We start from the raw sequence: 19,636 nt of genomic DNA, 5'->3' as shown, positions 1-19,636 counted from the left end.
GGCACATCGCATTTCAGGCGATGAACCGGCAGGCCGAAAGACTTCTGGAGCGATGCAAGTCGCTCAGCTGCGGCGGTTGAACGGCGGAAGTGAGCAGACAGTTTTCGTGCCCTGGTCAGAAGGCCATCTAGGCCGGGATAGTGTGTTAAGAATTGCTGGACAACAAGGTTCAACACGTGAGCCATACAAGTCACGTGTGTCACCTTGCCCAGGCGAAGGGCCGCACCCAGGTTTGCAGCATTGTCGCACACGGCCTTACCAGGCTGCAGGTTGAGTGGAGACAACCATTTATTAAACTTGGACCGCAGAGCTGACCACAACTCCTCAGCTGTGTGACTCTTATTCCCAAGACATGTCAAGCTAAAGACCGCCTGATGCCGTTGCGCTCTGCTGCCAGCATAGTAATGAGGGGTGCGTGATTCCTTCTGCGCAGTGAGAACGCTGGTGCCCTGACCAGGCAGGCTTGGGGCGGAGGTGGAGGACCCAGATGAGGTGGAGGAGGCAGAAGCAGTGGCGGAACTTGGACAGACAGAGGATTGACACACAAGTCGTGGGGACAGCAAGACTTGTGCAGCAGACCCTTCACCATCTATCACCATAGTTACCCAGTGCCCAGTCAGTGACATGTAACGTCCCTATCCATGCTTACTGGTCCAAGTATCGGTGGTGAAATGCACCCGTTGACACACAGAGTTTCTAAAGGAAGCGGTGATGTTGTGTGCGACATGCTGGTGTAGCGCGGGCACACCTTTCTTAGAGAAGTAGTGGCGACTGGGCATCTGGTACTGGGGCACAGCGACAGACATAAGGTCTCTAAAATCCTGTGAGTCCACCAGGCGGAAAGGCAGCATTTCGGTAGCCAAGAGCTTACAGAGGGATAAAGTCAACCTCTTAGCTTTGTCATGGGTCGCAGGAAATGGCCTTTTATTTGTCCACATCTGAGGGACAGAGATCTGGCTGCTGTGTGTAGACGGTGTTGAGTAGGGTGTCCCTGGAAAAATGCAGCTTTGTGAGGAAAGTGCAGGCGGAGACATGATGTCGCCTTCATCCAACGTTGGTGCTATCGATGTGTGAGAGAGCTGTACACACGCACTTGTTTCCCCTTCCAAACCAACTGACGACCTACCAAGCAAACTGCCTGTTGCAGTTACAGTGGTGGAAGTTGTGCGTGGAAAACCAGGTGTGACAGCTGTCCCCACAGTCCTAGAAGATGAAGAGCGCGCGGATGCACTGGAAGGGGCAGGCGGTGGATGGTTCGCTCCGCTAGGCCGCATTGCAGCACGGTGAGCTTCCCACTGGGACATATGATATTTATTCATGTGACGATTCATGGAAGAAGTTGTCAAACTGCTGAGGTTTTGACCTCTACTAAAAGAACCATGACAAATTTTACAGATCACATAATTTGGGCGATCTTTTGCTATGTCAAAAAGGACCAGGCTAGGCAAGGCTTAGAGGGCATGCGACCTGTTGATCCACCCCGACTAGTGCTCAGAGGCAGAGTGGTGGCTGAGGATGCAGTTGTAGACGTGCTACCAGTACTCCGACTCTGTCCAGGAAGGCGCAAGGTAACTTCGTCATCAGTTGCATCCTCCTCCACCACCTCTGTTGACCTCCTCGAGTGCCTGACTGTGGGTTGACAGTAGGTGGGATCTAGAACTTCCTCATCAATTGTTGTGTTTGCACTCCCCTCACCCTCAGACCGAGCCTCTTCTTGCCCTGACCGAATATTTAAGTTGTCATCCCAATCTGGTATCTGCGTCTCATCGTCATCAGTATGTTCCTCATTGTCTATAACAACAGGTGTTACAGTTGGTGAAAAAGGGTCAACATTATGCTCAGAAACTTGGTCCTCACGGCCTGAATCAGAGTCACAAAGGTTCTGGGCATCACTGCAGACCATTTCCTGGTCTGTACTCACTGTAGCTTGGGAGCAGACCTCTGATTCCAAGGCTATAGTGTGACTGAACAGCTCTGCAGACTCAGCCATCTCAGTTCCACCATACTGTGCAGGGCGGATGGAGACTTCAGAGCTGGGAGAAAGCAAGTTTGATTGGGATGACAACTCAGAGGACTGGTGTTTTTTGGATGCGGTATTTGACGTGGCGGAGAGGGCACTTGTTGGACCACTTGAGATCCATTCAAGCATTTTCCTTTTTGGCCATCATCTACCTTTGTTCCAGTTGTTCGTGTCCGTAAAAAAGGGAGCACATCGGATTGTCCACGGTAAGTAGTAGACATCTTACTTTTGCTGGTAGATGGTCTATCTTCAGCAGATGTTAATGGAGCTTTGCCACCTTCCCCACGGACAAACCCTTTTTTTCCTTTTCCAACACGCCTCTTCCCCTTTCCACCAGCATCTATCATTTTGCCACTCATTTTGATTGCGACAAGATTGTGCACTTAAAATGTGGTAGTAAAAATTGAGAGGCGGTGTAGATTGCAGTGGTGGTCTATCTTTATTAACAGCAGAATAAACAACAATAATTATCACTGACAATGCAACTACGGCCCTTAAACTGGCAGCAGTGTTTGCTAGTATAATGGCTTAGTAACAATGAGTTTGAGTGTGCAATGCAGGTAGAGGTGCTGCAAATATCTTTGCACTAGTGGGACTATACAGAAGTCCAATAGCCACGTTTAGGATGAGACTAGGTTCACTCAGTGTTTGCTAGTATAATGGCTTAGCTACAATGAGTTTGAGTGTGCAATGCAGGCAGACGTGCTGCAAATATCTTTGCACTAGTGGGACTATACTGAAGTCCAATAGCCACGTTTAGGATTCCACTAGGTTCACTCAGTGTTTGCTAGTATAATGGCTTAGCTACAATGAGTTTGAGTGTGCAATGCAGGTAGAGGTGCTGCAAATATCTTTGCACTAGTGGGACTATACAGAAGTCCAATAGCCACATTTAGGATGACACTAGGTTCACTCAGTGTTTGCTAGTATAATGACTTAGCTACAATGAGTTTGAGTGTGCAATGCAGGTAGAGGTGCTGCAAATATCTTTGCACTAGTGGGACTATACAGAAGTCCAATAGCCACGTTTAGGATGCCACTAGGTACACTGAGTGTTTGCTAGTATAATGGCTTAGTTATGAGTTGGAGTGTGCAATGCAGGTAGAGGTGCTGCAAATATCTTTGCACTAGTGGGACTATACAGAAGTCCAATAGCCACGTTTAGGATGCCCCTAGGTACACTGAGTGTTTGCTAGTATAATGGCTTAGCTACAATGAGTTTGAGTGTGCAATGCAGGCAGACGTGCTGCAAATATCTTTGCACTAGTGGGACTACACAGAAGTCCAATAGTGTTAGGACCAGGAGGACGGGTAGGCCCAGGAGGTGGATCCACTGGGCTGAACACATCACCGAGGGCAAGGTGCCCGGTAGCCGGAGCACTACAGGTAGCAGGACAGTCCGTTCAGAGGAGTGGAGTGAAGAAGTCCCTGGGACCACGGAGTCTCTGAGGGTAGTCCGGGGGACGGAGCTCAGGTTCGGAGGCCGAGATGACGTCAGGCAGAATCCGGAACCAACGGAGCGAGGAGGTGGGTCACCACACGGATCCAGGGATCGAAGATGGTAGGGACTGACGGGATGGCAGGCAGTCACCGTTCGGGGTTCGGGAGTTGTCAGGAACGGTTGGCGAGACAGGAGCGACTCTACAAGACAGATAGGTAAGTATGGCACAAGACACAAGGAGACCTCACTCCTAGCTTAGCAAACATGAAGAACAGGCCCCGCCCACTTGGAAAGGATCCCCTTATATACCCTGTACCTGATCCTTTAATATCCTGTTGGAGGACACTGGCCCTTTAAGAGAGGGTCAATGACCGCGCGCGCGCCCTAATGCGCATGTGCGAGGCCCGAGTGCCAGAAGCCAGAGCAGGGAGCGGTGCACAGGAGGAAGGAGTGCTGGGCTGGGTCAGCGTTACCGATGGGCGCCGGGAACGGGGACCGGGCTGCCTGGGGACCGCAGGTGATGGGGCATGAAGGCTGTAGAGCGGGGGACCGGGAAGCCTGGCACGGGGGCGGCGGAACGTAACTTGAGAGCGGGGAAGTGTGGCAGGGGAGCCGGTGAGCAAGGCAGGGGAGCCGGGGAGCATGGCAGGGGAGCTGGGGAGCATGGCAGAGGAACCGGGGAGCGTGACAGTACCCCCTCCCCCACACCCCCATCCCCGCAACCGGGACAGGAAGGCACTATCAGAGGAGTACCCACATTCTCCCGGGGTTCCCAGGACCTATTCTCAGGACCATACACAGCCCAGTCCACCAGGAAGAACTGTCGGCCCCGCACGGTCTTCATGGCCACGATATCCCTTACCGCATAGATGTCTTCATCAGCAATAGGAGGAGGAGCAGAACTGGCAACAGCGGAGAAGGGACCAAGGACACCTGGCTTAAGCAGGGAGACGTGGAAGGAGTTGGGTATCCTCATCGTGGCCGGGAGCTGCAGCTTGTAGGAGACCTCATTGATCCTGCTGATGACTTTAAACGGCCCGATGTAGCGAGGACCCAGCTTGTATGATGGTAGCTTCAATCGGACGTACTTGGAAGCAAGCCAGACCAGATGTCCTGGAGAGAAACACGGAGGATCCAGATGCCTCTTGTCCGCGTGTCTCTTCATCCGCAGGGAAGCACGTCCAAGGGACATCTTAACAGAGTCCCAAATTGTTGTAAAGTAACGGACTACAGCATCAGCAGCAGGGACATCCGAGGAAGGAGATACAGGTAATGGGATGGAAGGCTGAAGTCCGTAAACGACATGGAAGGGAGAGCTGGAGGAGGACTTACTGACGTGGTGGTTATGGGAGAATTCAGCCAAAGGAAGAAGCATGGACCAGTCGTCGTGATGGGTATTAACGTAGTGACGCAAGAAGGAGGTCAGGATCTGATTGACTCGTTACACTTGGCCATTCGACTGAAGATGGTAGGCTGATGAAAAGTCCAGAGCCACTCCCAGATGTTTGCAGAGGGCCCTCCAGAAGCGGGAGGTAAATTGAGTTCCTCTGTCGTACACAATGTGTGATGGAAAGCCATGCAATCGGAAGATGTGCTGTATGTAGGCGTCAGCGAGTTCCTGGGCAGAGGGCAATCCAGCCATAGGGACGAAATGAGCCATTTTGGAGAACCGATCCACCACGACCCATATGACTGTGTGTCCGGCAGACAAGGGTAAGTCTGTAATAAAGTCCATAGCAATGTGTTGCCACGGAACGGAGGGAATTGGCAGAGGCAGAAGGCGACCATATGGCAGGTGTTTGGGCGTCTTGTTCCGGGCACAAGAGGAGCAGGCTGAGACAAAGGACGCGACGTCCGTGCAAAGGGATGGCCACCAGTAGTGACGTACAATTGAACTCCATGTTCTCTTCTGACCAGCATGGCCGGCTATTCTCGAGGCATGACCCCAATGCAACACTTTTTGTCTGTCAGCCTCAGAGACATAGGTCTTCCCGGGCGGTATCTGGGCCAGGGTGACAGGGGCCACCGGAATGATTTTACTTGGGCAGATGATGGTCTGGGATGTCTCCTCCTCCTGTTCCATGGGCACGAATGACCTGGACAAGGCATCTGCTCGCACATTCTTATCCGCGGGCCGAAAATGGAGCTGAAAATCGAACCTGGCAAAGAACAAGGACCACCTGGCTTGTCGTGGGTTCAGTCGCTGAGCAGACCGCAGGTATTCCAGGTTCTTGTGGTCCGTGTAAATGATCACGGGGTACACTGCTCCCTCCAGAAGGTAGCGCCACTCCTCCAGAGCCAGTTTGACTGCTAATAGCTCTCGGTCACCGATGATGTAGTTGCGTTCAGGTGCTGAGAAGCTCTTGGAGTAGAAACCGCAAGTAACCATCTTCCCAGAGGAGGACTTCTGCATGAGCACTGCCCCGGCCCCAGAGGAGGAGGCATCCACCTCCAAGGTGAACTGTCGGTTTAACTCAGGACGGTGGAGCACAGGAGAGGAAGCAAACGCCTGCTTCAGGGAGCCAAACGCGGCGTCGGACGCAGGTGACCAGTCCTTTGGATTAGCCCCCTTCTTGGTCAAGGCGGAGAGAGGCGCAGTCAGGGCAGAGAAGTGAGGGATGAACTGACGGTAATAGTTTGCAAATCCAAGAAACCGTTGGATTACCTTCAGTCCGGAAGGAGGGGGCCAGTTGAGAATGGAAGAGACCTTCTCTGGCTCCATCTGCAGACCGGTATCGGAGATTATGTAACCCAGGAAGGGAAGAGATGACTGCTCGAAGACACACTTCTCGTACTTGGCGTACAGACGATTCTCTCTCAGTCTTTGTAGTACCAGCTGCACGTTCTCTCTGTGGGTCTGGAGGTCCGGAGAGAAGACCAGGATGTCATCCAGATACACCACCACACAGACGTAGAGAAGGTCCCGGAACACGTCGTTCACCAATTCTTGAAAGACTGCTGGTGCGTTACACAGGCCGAAGGGCATCACACAGTATTCGTAGTGCCCATCGCGCGTATTGAATGCGGTCTTCCATTCGTCCCCAGAGCGGATGCGGACCAGGTTGTAGGCACCCCGAAGATCCAACTTGGTAAACACACGAGCTCCTCTAAGCCGATCAAACAATTCGGGGATGAGCGGCAGGGGGTATTTATTTTTTACGGTGATTTGGTTTAATCCCCGGTAGTCAATGCATGGGCGTAGGTCACCCTCTTTCTTCTTAACGAAGAAGAAGCCTGCTCCGGCAGGAGAGGAGGATCTCCGGATGAATCCCCTTGCCAGGTTCTCAGTGATGTAGGCAGACATGGCCCTTGTTTCAGCAGGAGACAAAGGATATATCCGTCCTCGAGGTGGTGTAGTTCCCGGGAGTAGGTCGATGGCACAGTCGTAAGGACGATGTGGCGGCAGTACCTCTGACTCCTTTTTATCAAAGACGTCCGGGTAGGACCAGTAGGCCGAAGGCAGTCCTGGTAGGGACTCCGGAACCGGAGGTCGTCGGATGGGCTGTATGGACTTCAGGCAGTTTTCGTGGCAAGAGGAGCCCCATCGGGTAATTTCACCATTACACCAGCTGACCGACGGTTCGTGTGTCCGTAACCAGGGGAGTCCCAGCAGGATTTGATGGGACATGTGTGGGAGGACGTAGAGAGTGATGTTCTCGGTGTGCAGGGCACCGATACGTAGTTCTACTGGCTTGGTGATCCACGAGATGGTGTCAGAGAGGGGTCTCCCATCTACAGAGGCAATCACGACAGGTTTGTCGAGTGGAGTAACCGGCACCTGGTACTTGTCCACCGTGGCCTGCTTGATGAAATTGCCTGCTGCCCCGGAATCGAGGTACGCCTCGGCCGTGAACCGCGTCTCTCCCGTTGTTACTTAAACGGTCCACGTAACCGGGTCTGAGAGAGTCCCAGCACCTAGGGTGGCCTCTCCTACCAACCCTAGGCTTTGGAGTTTCCCGGCCTCTCTGTACAGGAACGTAGTAGGTGTGTTCCCTCTCCGCAGTAGAAGCAGAGACCCTTAGCGAGCCGTTCTGCTCGGCGTTGTTCGGACTGCCTCAGACGGTCAATCTGCATGGGTTCGTGGACAGAGACGCCAGACGATGCCGACTGAGGTACGACGGGCTTCTGCGGAGGAGAGGAATGCCGTATCGTATGTCTCTCGCAGGACACCTCTTTGGATCGTTCCTGGAATCTGAGGTCCACGCGGGTGGCTAATGCAATTAGGGCATCCAGTGTGGAAGGAACATCGCGGCATGCCAGCTCGTCCTTAATACGACTGGAGAGTCCTTCCCAGAAGGCGGTGGTGAGGGCTTCATTGTTCCACCCCAATTCTGAGGCCAAGGTGCGAAAGCGGATGGCATACTGCCCCACCGTCAGGGTTCCCTGACGTAGCCTGAAGAGTGATGAGGCGGATGCGGCGGCACGTCCGGGTTCGTCAAAGGTGGTTCTAAACGCCTGAAGGAAGTCCTGGATGTTCGCAGTTACAGGGTCCTCCCTCTCCCACAAGGGGTTCATTCAGGCCAGTGCCTCACCCTCCAGATAGGACATCACAAACGCCCCTTTGGCTTGGTCGGAGGCAAACAGGTGCGGAAGCAGCTTAAAGTGGAGGGAGCACTGATTCAAGAATCCTCTGCAGGTCTTAGGATCTCCGGCATATCGGGGTGGAGAGGCCAAGCGGAGTTTAGATGCTTCCGAGGAAGCCGCCAGGGGAACTGCGGCCGTGGACTGTGCTGTTGAAGCCTGAGATGCCAGGGACGTGGCAGTTGCTTGCAGCGTGTTCAGGCGGGTATCCACTGAGGACATGAAGGCCAGCATGCGGGACTGAGTCTCGCGCTGTCGTCCGAGTTCCTGCTGCAAGCCGCCCAGCTGGGCCGCTAGTGCTTCGGCGGGATCCATGGCCTGTTCTTACTATTAGGACCAGGAGGACGGGTAGACCCAGGAGGTGGATCCACTGGGCTGAACACCTCACCGAGGGCAAGGTGCCCGGTAGCCGGAGCACTATAGGTAGCAGGACAGTCCGTTCAGAGGAGTGGAGTGAAGAAGTCCCTGGGACCACGGAGTCTCTGAGGGTAGTCCGGGTGACGGAGCTCAGGTTCAGAGGCCGAGATCGCATCAGGCAGAATCCGGAACCAACGGAGCGAGGAGGTGGGTCACCACACGGATCCAGGGATCGAAGATGGTAGGGACTGACGGGATGGCAGGCAGTCACCGTTCGGGGTTCTGGAGTTTGTCAGGACCGGTTGGCGAGACAGGAGCGACTCTACAAGACAGATAGGTAAGTATGGCAGAAGACACAAGGAGACCTGACGCCTAGCTTAGCAAACACGAAGAACAGGCCCCGCCCACTTGGAAAGGATCCCCCTATATACCCTGTACCTGATTCTTCAATATCCTGTTGGAGAACACTGGCCCTTTAAGAGAGGGTCAATGACCGCGCGCGCGCCCTAATGCGCATGCGCGAGGCACGGGTGCCAGAAGCCAGAGCAGGGAGCGGTGCACAGGAGGCAGGAGTGCCGGGCTGGCTCAGCGTTACCGATGGGCGCCGGGAACGGGGACCAGGCTGCCTGGGGACCGCAGGTGATGGGGCATGAAGGCTGTGGAGCGGGGGACCGGAAGCCTGGCACGGGGGCGGCGGAGCGTAACCTGAGAGCGGGGAAGCGTGGCAGGGGAGCCGGTGAGCAAGGCAGGGGAGCCGGGGAGCATGGCAGAGGAACCGGGGAGCGTGACAAATAGCCACGTTTAGGATGACACTAGGTTCACTCAGTGTTTGCTAGTATAATGGCTTAGCTACAATGAGTTTGAGTGTGCAATGCAGGCAGACGTGCTGCAAATATCTTTGCACTAGTGGGACTATACAGAAGTCCAATAGCCACGTTTAAGATGACACTAGGTACACTCAGTGTTTGCTAGTATAATGGCTTAGCTACAATGAGTTTGAGTGCGCAATGCAGGTAGAGGTGCTGCAAATATCTTTGCACTAGTGGGACTATACAGAAGTCCAATAGCCACGTTTAGGATGACACTAGGTTCACTCAGTGTTTGCTAGTATAATGGCTTAGTAACAATGAGTTGGAGTGTGCAATGCAGGCAGACGTGCTGCAAATATCTTTGCACTAGTGGGACTATACAGAAGTCCAATAGCCACGTTTAGGATGACACTAGGTTCACTCAGTGTTTGCTAGTATAATGGCTTAGTAACAATGAGTTGGAGTGTGCAAAGGACAGGAGGGTACAGTGGCAGGGTTGTGGGTCTCTGGGTAGAGGAATGGAAGCCTGCCTTTCTATCCCTCCTAATGGGGAAATGCAGCGAGGAAATCCCTGACCTTAGCTACACAGACGCTGTCATCTTGTGTAGCTGTTAAACTCTGTTTTCAGGACCTGTCACCTATGGCTCTGACCCTGCCGGTATGAGCCCTTAAAAGGACTGATAGAAAGTGCTATCCCTAAGCTGTCCAGCGCTGTGTATGGAGCGCATACAGCAGTATCGGCGATAGGACTCAGGACGGAGCTGCGCCAGTGATGTCTGACACCAAGGACGCAGAAGGCAGATAATGGCGTGCTGGAAGAAAATGTCCATTTTTATAATGCAGGGACATGTGACATGGACATCCTATCACACATGCCGTTGCTTTTCTGGCTAAAAGTCCACTTAGCTGTGTTTGTGTCTGGGATTGGCTGACATGCTGGCCCTCCCCACTACACGCGCGCGCTTAGGGAAGGAAGACAAGGAAAAAAAAAAAAATGGCGATCGCCATTATCCAAACAGCAGTGATCTGAATGCGCTGTTCCCGCACACTATACACTGAAATGTCATAAAAGTGTGAGTCACAGAGTGACTTACACTATTACAGCGGAAAGCCAGCTAGGAATTAGCTAGGTTTTTTGCTGCTAGAACCGTTCTCGAACGTTTCTAGAACTATCGAGCTTTAGCAAAAAGCTCGAGTTCTAGTTCGATCTAGAACAGCCCCAAAATCACTCGAGCCGCGAACTGGAGAACCTCGAACCGCGAACCGCGCTCAACTCTAATTATAATACCAAAAATTGAGTAAACTTAGTGGCATACAAGAAGTAGCTGTTGTACTCCATTAGTGCCCCACTGGTGCAAATCTATGTGCAGCACCTCTGCATGACACCCTCCTGCTCTGTTTTTAAAAGCTATAATAATAGCAAAAACTGCTGCAACTTAGTGGCATACAAGAAGTGGCTGTTGTACTCCATTAGTGCCCCACTGGTGCCAAGCTATTTACAGCACCTCTGCATGACACCCTCCTGCTCTGTTTTTAATAAGCTATAATGAAAGCAAAAAATATTGCCATTTAGTGGCATCATAGAACTGGCTGTTGGACTTCCATTAGTGTCCCACTGGTGCAAATCTATTTGCAGCACCTCTGCATGACACCCTCATGCACATTTTGCTACGCTAATTTTATAGCAAACTCAGGGAATTCCTTGCTGCATTTGATAATTCGGAGGGATAGAAAGTCAGGCTTCCTTTAGCTTTTCCTTCTGTTCATAGACAGCATCTCCAAGTCCACACCCGAAGAGCAATTTCTCCTCCACGTCTAAGTGTGGAGAGGCAGCTAGTGCGCATGCGTGTGCCGATTTACCCCAGCTGCAGCCTAACTACAGTGTTTCGCCTAGTGAGTATGCTCAGCCTGACTGTGCCATTTCTGAGGCTAAGTCTTCATTTCGGGATACAGCGCATGCTCCAACACTTAGTACGAAAAGCCTCTTTGCACAGGTACTTGCATTCCGTGCCGGGTCTAAGTCCTGTTTTGTGCCTAGACACCATGCTAAAGCTGATAGTCTTTTTTCAGAGACTGTATTTCATGCAACTGAGCATGCTCAGGCACTTACTGCATCAGAGACTATGTCCGGTAATGAACTCTTTGGCCCTGCCCCTGATGTGGGGGGCCCATTTAGACCACAGGGCATCAGGTGTCCTGACGATGTGGCCAGGCCACTCCCAAATGGCTTGCAGAGGCCCGCCCCTATGACTTGTCACCGCATTATTGATGGTCAGACGATGACTGGTGAGGTGTTTAGGTCATGACAGCCATGAGGTCATCATTGAAGTTGCGGTTCCAAATAGGACGCTAGTTATGCCACTCATGACGTATCACTCTGCTTTTGTCTCCAGGAGGTGCATTGTGGTCCACCCTGGTTTGGGGCGGACCCAGGTTATAAAAGGGGCTGGAGACAACAAGGAGGTGCGCAGTCTTCTATTATGCTCCGAAAGAGCACACCTCCATGTGTTGAACCCATTGCGGCTTTAGGCCAGAGGTAGGCAGGGATAGGGCGTCGATGCAGGCTGCCACCACAGTTGGTAACGCAGAACGGTTAAGACCAGCTCCTGTCCTACAAGTCCTGCTTGTGTAGCCCAGTGGCATTAACAGGCCTGCTGCTGCTGATGCGCCTGCTGTCCACAGGTGTGGCCCCAATGCACACGGTCAGCGTACTCAATGGCCCCTGTGATGTTAACAGGGAGTTCCTGGGCTGGGTGGGCGTGTGGACCCTGTGACGCTAACAGGGCTCCCAGTCTCCAGATCCGAGTGGCGTCTAACTCAGTTCAGGCTACTATTAGTTTCATAGCCACACAGATCTGTATCCTCCACCTAACCTTCCAGTTGCCAACCTCTCCTTTTCCATCTGGGAGCACGGCGGACACTGACTGCTGATGGGAATATATACCTTTCTCTTTCTTTTCTTATTAATTTTCGTTATATAGCGGTAACATAGTATATACCACCTTATCCAAATCTGCCAGTCCCACCGTAACAGATGGTGTTTCTTCAGCAAATGTTACTTTTGCTTAACCACCAAACCCACGGACAAAAACTTTTTCCCCTTTCCAACACACCTGTTCCCCTTTCCACCAGCATCTGTCCTTTTTCAACTCATTTGGTTTATGACCAAAAGTGCAACTCTGCAGGGACACTGTACTCAATGGCATCTCAGCACAACAGCCAGCCCTCGGTCCCCCAGATGTGGACAAGTAAAAGAACATTTCCTCCTATCCATGACAAAGCATTGAGATTCACTCTGTGCAGCACTGGTGTTTACTGGAAAAGCAGATCTAAGAATCCGTACCACCTTCTGCAGATACTCCTGTATACGTGCGTCCCTTTCTATGGCAGGAATTATTTCGCCAAATTTTGTCTTGTACCGGGGATCTAACAGTGTGGCAACCCGGTAGTTAGCATTACTTCGAATTCGTACAATCCGAGGGTCATGTTGTAGGTAGTGCAGCAAGAAGGCGCTCATGTGTCTTGTGCATCCAGGAGGACCAAGTCCTTGGTGTGTTGGTGGCAGAGAGGTGAGAATCGTGCCTCCTTCCTCTGTCCTCTCCCCACAACCTCGCACAACCGAAATGTGAGCAAGCTCTCACTCATCTGCTGAGTCTTCCATGCCCATCGCCAGTTCGTCCTCCATTTCTTCATGGGCTCCTGCACCTTCCTCAACAATTTTTGCAGATACTATGCACCCTTGTTAATCCCTCTCCCCCACCATGACTGCCGCCTAGGTGCCGCTGACCGTCTGGACCTTGTAGATCTTATTATCCCTTCTGCATATGACTCCTCCTTTACTTCCTCCCCTTCCTCTTGGACCAACACCTGACTCCGAATAATGCTTACAGTGTGCTCCATCTTGTAGATGACCAGAATTGTCAGGCTGAGAATGACATTGCCAGTGCTAAACATCTTCGTCGACATTTGTAAACTGTGTAGCAGGGTGCATAGGTCCTTGATCTGACACCACTCCAGCAGCGTGATCTGCACCACCTCTGGATCAAGTTAGCCCAGGGTATACGTCATACCGTATTTCAGCAGGGCTCTGCGGTGCTGCCACAGACGCTGCAACATGTGCAGATTCAAATTCCTGCGTGTCGGAACATCGCATTTCAGGCGTTTAACCGCCAGATCCTAAGACTTCAGGAGCGATGAAAGTTGTTGAGCTGCTGGGTGCGAAGGATGAAAGTGAGCACATAGCAGCGTGCCCGCTGCACAAGGCCATGTAGGCCGGGATGGTATTTTAAAAATTGCTGGAGAATCAGATTCAACACGTGAGCCATACAAGGCACGTGTGTCACATTGCCCTGACGATGGCCCGCAGCCAGGTTTGCATCATTGCCGCACACGGCTGTTAAGTCACCAACGTAGTCCACTCAATCAGTTTGTACTTCGGTCGCCAGGTGACAACGTGTTCCTTTCGTGCATAGTGCTGATGATGAAAAAGGAGTCGATGCCAGCGGCGCAGGTGGACGCAGGTTATGGTCACCCACTGGGTTGCGTTACCTTGACAGATACAGAACCACAGGCTGAATGTAGGTGGTGGGTATCTCACAGATGAAGTACCATCATTCAGCTACAGCCAATGGGAAGACACCACACCCTTTTTTAGGCCCCTCCTGTCTGCAGACCACTGCCAGACAAAGCTATGAACCTCTTGTTACTGTTACCCCCAGTTCAGTTTTATGAGTTTGTGTGCTTGTTACTTGACTACTTTTCCTGCTTGCTGTTTATGTACCTCGTTGGCCGATCCGCATTTCACCTCTGCTTGTTTTCTGATTAAGTCCTGGCCATCCCATTCTGTTCCTCTTGCTCAATTAATGTTTTTGACCCTGCATGACTACTATTCTCTGGAACTGCAGCCTTCCACAGGTATTGATCAACTTGGGCCCTGTGCAATTCCAAATCACTGTATAGGGGTTAAAGGGTTTCAGGGTTCTGGGTGTCCAGCTTGGTGAGTGGCTTGCCTCTAGCCTATCCTTTACAGCCCATCTGAGTGTGTCGATCCAGGCAGGCGTTACACCGTGCCCTCTGCAGAAGGCCATGTAGGCCGGGATAGTGTTTTAAAAATTGCTGGACAACCAGGTTCAACACGTGAGCCATACAAGTCATGTGTGCCACATTGCCCTGAAGAAGGGTCGCAGACTGGTTTGCATCATTGTCGCACCCGACCTTCCCTGGCTGCTGGTTGAGTGGAGACAACCATTGATGAAACTCGGTCTCACTCTCCAGAATTCCTCAGCGGTGTCTCACATTTCCCCTACATTTCAAAGTAAACATTTGACTGCCTGATGGCCTTGAGCTCTGCTGCCAGCATAGTAAGGAGGTGTTTGGGATTCCTTGGGCGCAGTTACAACGCGGGTGGCCTGACCACACAGGGTTTGGGCCGAGGTGGAGGACCCACACGAGGTTGAGGAGGCAGAAGCAGTGGAGGAACTTGTACATACAAATGAAGGATTGACACACAAGTCGTGTGGACGGCAATACTTGTACAGCAAACCCTTCTCCATCTCTAACCATAGTTACCCAGTGCCCAGTCAGCAACATGTAACTCTCCTGTCCATGCTTACTGGTCCAAGTATCTGTGGTGAAATGTACCCTGTCACACACAGAGTTTCTCAAGGAATCGGTGAGGTTGTGTGCGACCTGCTGTGGTAGTGCGGGCACGACTTTCTTAGAGAAGGAGTGACGACTGGCCATCGGCTCTTGGGGCACTGCAATGGGCATAAGGTCTCGAAAATCCTCGGTCTCAAAAGGGTGTAAAGGCAGCCTTTCTGCTGCCAACAAGTTGCAGATGATGAAACTCAACCTCTTAGGCATGTCATGCCCTTCGAAAATCATGTAAAACACAGAGAGGGAACTCCAAACACAGTCTCCCTCGTTGCCACTAATTGGGCCACACACACCCCACTTGACTGGCATCAGTTGACCCCCCTTTTGAAAAAGAAAAAGATGCTTTGAATGAAGCACTCTCAAAAATACGCATGCCTTTCCCGTCCCCTGGATGACCCAGGGGAAGAAAAGTCCTCTGAGAGCCATGACTTGTTCATCTTGGTTCTTTTTTCAAAAGCGAGGGGACTCCAACCACAGTCTCCCTCGTTTCCACTAATTGGGCCACACACACCCCACTGGACTGGCATCACTTGATCCCCCTTTTCAAAATGAAAAAGATGCTTTGCATGAAGCACTCTCAAAAATACGCGTGCCTTTCCCGTCCCCTGGATGACCCAGGGGAAGAAAAGTCCTCTGAGAGCCATGACTTGTTCATCTTGATTCTTTTAGAAACACAGCGAGGGGACTCCAACCACAGTCTCCCTCGTTGCCACTAATTGGGCCACACACACCCCACTTGACTGGCATCACTTGATCCCCCTTTTCAAAATGAAAAAGATGCTTTGCATGAAGCACTTTCAAAAATACGCGTGCCTTTCCCGTCCCCTGGATGACCCAGGGGAAGAAAAGTCCTCTGAGAGCCATGACTTGTTCATCTTAGTTCTTTTTTTCAAAAGCGAGGGGACTCCAACCACAGTCTCCCTCGTTTCCACTAATTGGGCCACACACACCCCACTTGACTGGTATCGCTTGATCCCCCTTTTCAAAATGAAAAAGATGCTTTGCATGAAGCACTCTCAAAAATACGCGTGCCTTTCCCGTCCCCTGGATGACCCAGGGGAAGAAAAGTCCTCTGAGAGCCATGTCCACATTGTCAGTGGATAGACACGTGTGCTTATCTGCCAGCAGACCCCCAGCAGCACTGAAGACAGGTTCCAAGAGAACGCTGGCTGCAGGACACGACAAGATCCCCAAGGCATATGTGGCAAGCTCATTCAATTTATCCAGATTGGAAGCCTAAAATGAGCAGGGCTCAAGTTGCACAGTAATGGCATCGATGTTTCCTTGCATATACTCATATATCTGTGTCTCCTCCTCTTTTTCCTTGTCCAGCTGTTTTGTTTTCGCATGAGTATATGTCCTTGTCACTTTCCCATGTGTTTGTGTTGTGTTGTGAGTTGTTTGTCACCTTTTGGACACCTTTGAGGGTGTTTTTTAGGTGTTTTTATGTGTTTGTGATTGCCTGCCATAGATTCCCTTGCAGTTCAAGTTCGGTTCGTCGAACGTTCGACGAACCGAACTCGAACGGGACCTCCTTACGGCGAACCGACCTCGAGCCGAACCGCGACTGGTTCGCTCATCTCTATTAGTAACTCCATCTTTATTGAAATAAATAACCCCCCACCGCAGTAATCCTGGGTCAAGTGTCCCGCGCCTTCCTATCCAAATCCAATATCATCTAATCGGTTTGCTGGAAGGCAAAGCGATCAGATGATTTGTCAGCTTAAAGGGCCTGAATCACATGACACAGCAGGTGATTGTATAAACGGCTTTTATACAATCAGCTGATGCATCAGTGCAAAAAAAACAAAAAACTACACACTTCTGTGCAGACTCCTGTCTGGCAGCAGCAACTGATAGTTTAGCCAGCCGGGCGGTAAAAAGCCGGCCTCACCGCTCGACTTTAGTGTCAGCTGATTCCGTCAGGTGACCGCATCAGCTGATCATCGCCAGGTCTGAGAGAGAGAAAGGAGAGAGAAAAGAGAGAGAAAAGAGAGAGAAAAGAGAGAGAAGAGAGAGAGAGAAAAGAGAGAGAAGAGAGGAGAGAGAAGAGGAGAGAACAGAGGAGAGAGAGAAGAGGAGAGAAGAGAGAGAAGAGGAGAGAACAGAGAGAGGAGAGAGAAATAAGAGAGAAAAGAGAGGGGAGAAAGAAGAAAGAGAGGAGAGAGGAGATAGAGGAGAGAGCAATGCAGCCTCATTCCGTGAACTGCTCCGATTTTAGAGGTTTGTTCCGCGGCTCACAGCTGATGTCCTTGTCCTGCATAATTAGAGAGAGAGGGAAAAAGAGAGAAAAAGAGAGAGAATAAAAGAGAGAGAGATAAAGAGAGAGAAAGAGAGAGAAAGAGAGAGAAAAATAGAGAAAAAGAGAGAGAGAGAAAAAGAGAGAGAAAGAGAGAGAGAGTAAAAGAGAGAGAAAAAGAGAGAGAGAGCGAGAGAGAGAGAGAGAGAGGGGGAAGAGAGAAAAAGAGAGAGAAAGAGAGAGAAAAAGAGAGAAAAAGAGAGAGAAAATGAGAGAGAAAGAGATAGAGAGCAAAAGAGAGAGAGAAAAAAGAGAGAAAAAGAGAGAGAGTAAAAGAGAGAGAAAAAGAGAGAGAGGGAAAAAGAGAGAAAAAGAGAGAGAGAGAAAAGAGAGAAAGAGAGTGAGAGAGAGAAAGAGAAAGAAAGAGAGAGGGAGCAAGAGAGAGAGAGAGAAGAGAGCAATGCAGCCTCATTCTGTGAAATGCTCCGATTTGAGAGGTGTGTCCCACGACTCACAGCTGATGTCTGGCTCCTCCCCTCAGTGCATAAATAAATTTACCAGCGGGGTAATGTGTGTGTGTGTGTACATGCGGGGTGGCGGAGCCGAGCGGGGTAATGTGTGTGTGTGTGTGTATACATGCGGAGGGGCGGAGCCGAGCGGGGTAATGTGTGTGTGTGTACATGCGGGGGGGGCGGAGCCGAGTGGGGTAATGTGTGTGTTTGTGTGTACATGCGGGGTGGCGGAGCCGAGCGGGGTAATGTGTGTGTGTGTACATGCGGGGGGGCGGAGTCGAGTGGGGTAATGTGTGTGTTTGTGTGTACATGCTGGGTGGCGGAGCCGAGCGGGGTAATGTGTGTGTGTGTGTACATGCGGGGGGGCGGACCCGAGTGGGCTAATGTGTGTGTGTGCACATGAGGGGGGGAGCCGAGCGGGGTAATATGTGCGGGGGTCGAAGTGCTGGGGGGCGAAGCCGAGCGGGGTAATATATGCGGAGGGCGGAGCCGAGCGGAGCCATGGTGCTGAGGACGTCAGTGCTGCGGACTGCATAACTGTGGACAGGTGACTATTCATGTGGAGGGCGGAGCGCGGGGGTGGTGTAATGTGTGCGGGGGTGGAGGAGAGCGGTTTTTATGTGTCGTCTGGGTTGCCGGTGTGGGCCCCCGGGGGTGCAGCACTCACTGGGGAGTCGGGGCTCCGTGTGGGTGGGGGGAAAAGTGTCGGGCGTCGTCCTGTTGGGCCGTAGTTCATTTTGGAGCAAGACAGAGAGAATAAGGCAATTATATATATAGATAATTAATATTTTCCAGATCTGTATAAGATTTAGTAATTTAATGTTTTCATATTTTAATATTTTATATTTCATGTCTGTTTTTTAGACAGTCAAATTTGCCACAAGTGCCCCAGAGAAGAGTGGCCTGACAAGCAGAGCATAACGTGCATTCAGAAACCTCGCGAGTTTCTATCATATGAGAAGGACAATCTTGTTACAGCCTTTTCAGTTGTTGCTATTTTTTGTTCTGTTTTAACGTTATTCATAATAAGACTCTTCATCGATTACTGGGACACTCCAATTGTGAAAGCCAATAACCGGACTATGAGCTTCATCCTCCTGGTCTCCATATTGCTCAGTTTCCTCTGTGTCTTCTTCTTCCTTGGTCGTCCAGTGGACATCACCTGCTTACTGAGACAAGCATCATTCGGTATCTTATTTTCCATTGGTGTCTCCTCTGTTTTAGCCAAAACTGTCACTGTTTGCATTGCTTTCAAAGCCACCAAACCTGGACGTTCCATAGCAAAGTTGACCTCTCTCAAAATATCAAATTATGTGGTCTTTATTTGCTCTTCTATACAGGTTCTCATCTGTGTGGCTTGGCTTTCGGCATCACCTCCTTATGTAGAATTTGACCATGACACATATCCTGGAATGATTATTATTCAGTGTAATGAAGGCTCAGATATCTGGTTCTACTCCATGTTGGGTTATCTGGGCATCCTGGCTGCTGTGAGCTTTGTTCTGGCTTTCATAGTGAGGACATTACCGGACAGTTTCAATGAGGCCAAGTACATCACCTTCAGCATGCTGGTGTTCATCAGTGTATGGATTGTCTTGATCCCAGCTTATCTTAGTACTAGAGGAAAATATATGGTGGCTGTGGAGATATTTGCCATATTGACATCAAGTGCTGGCATTCTTGGTTGTATTTTCTCACCCAAGGTTTATATTATACTCTTAAAACCTGAGTTAAATTCAAAAAGTATCATTCTTGAGAAAAACAAGTCATAAACATTGCATAATACCATTTACGATCCAATGTATTCATTATTCACTCTGCCAAGGACGTATTTCATACAAACTTAACGGATGACAACTCTATCCAATAACGAATGACATATGTCATGGTTACTATATCTTAGCCTGGATTGCAGCTACAGCAGTGATCCAGGGCTTGTTTTAAAGCTATGAAATAAGACTTGCAGAACCTGCATAGTTACAATCTGGCCTGAAATATTTGTTTGTATCTTTATTTGTAGCT

General features: G+C 50.8%; 1 protein-coding gene across 1 annotated transcript in view; it reads left to right on the top strand.

Annotated features, from left to right (window-relative positions):
• Positions 1-19,386, top strand: part of LOC142303052 (vomeronasal type-2 receptor 26-like) — a 132,352-nt gene extending 112,966 nt beyond the window's left edge. The window contains exon 6 of the mRNA XM_075344553.1: positions 18,479-19,386. Within this exon, the coding sequence (XP_075200668.1) occupies positions 18,479-19,386 (908 nt within the window). The remainder of the gene's footprint in view (positions 1-18,478) is intronic.
• The last annotated feature ends 250 nt before the right edge of the window (positions 19,387-19,636 follow it).

This window comes from Anomaloglossus baeobatrachus, chromosome 1 (assembly GCF_048569485.1).
Source record: "Anomaloglossus baeobatrachus isolate aAnoBae1 chromosome 1, aAnoBae1.hap1, whole genome shotgun sequence".
Lineage (NCBI taxonomy): Eukaryota > Metazoa > Chordata > Amphibia > Anura > Aromobatidae > Anomaloglossus > Anomaloglossus baeobatrachus.
The sequence above is the reverse complement of the archived record's forward strand: the minus strand, read 5'-3'. Positions and strand labels throughout refer to the sequence as shown.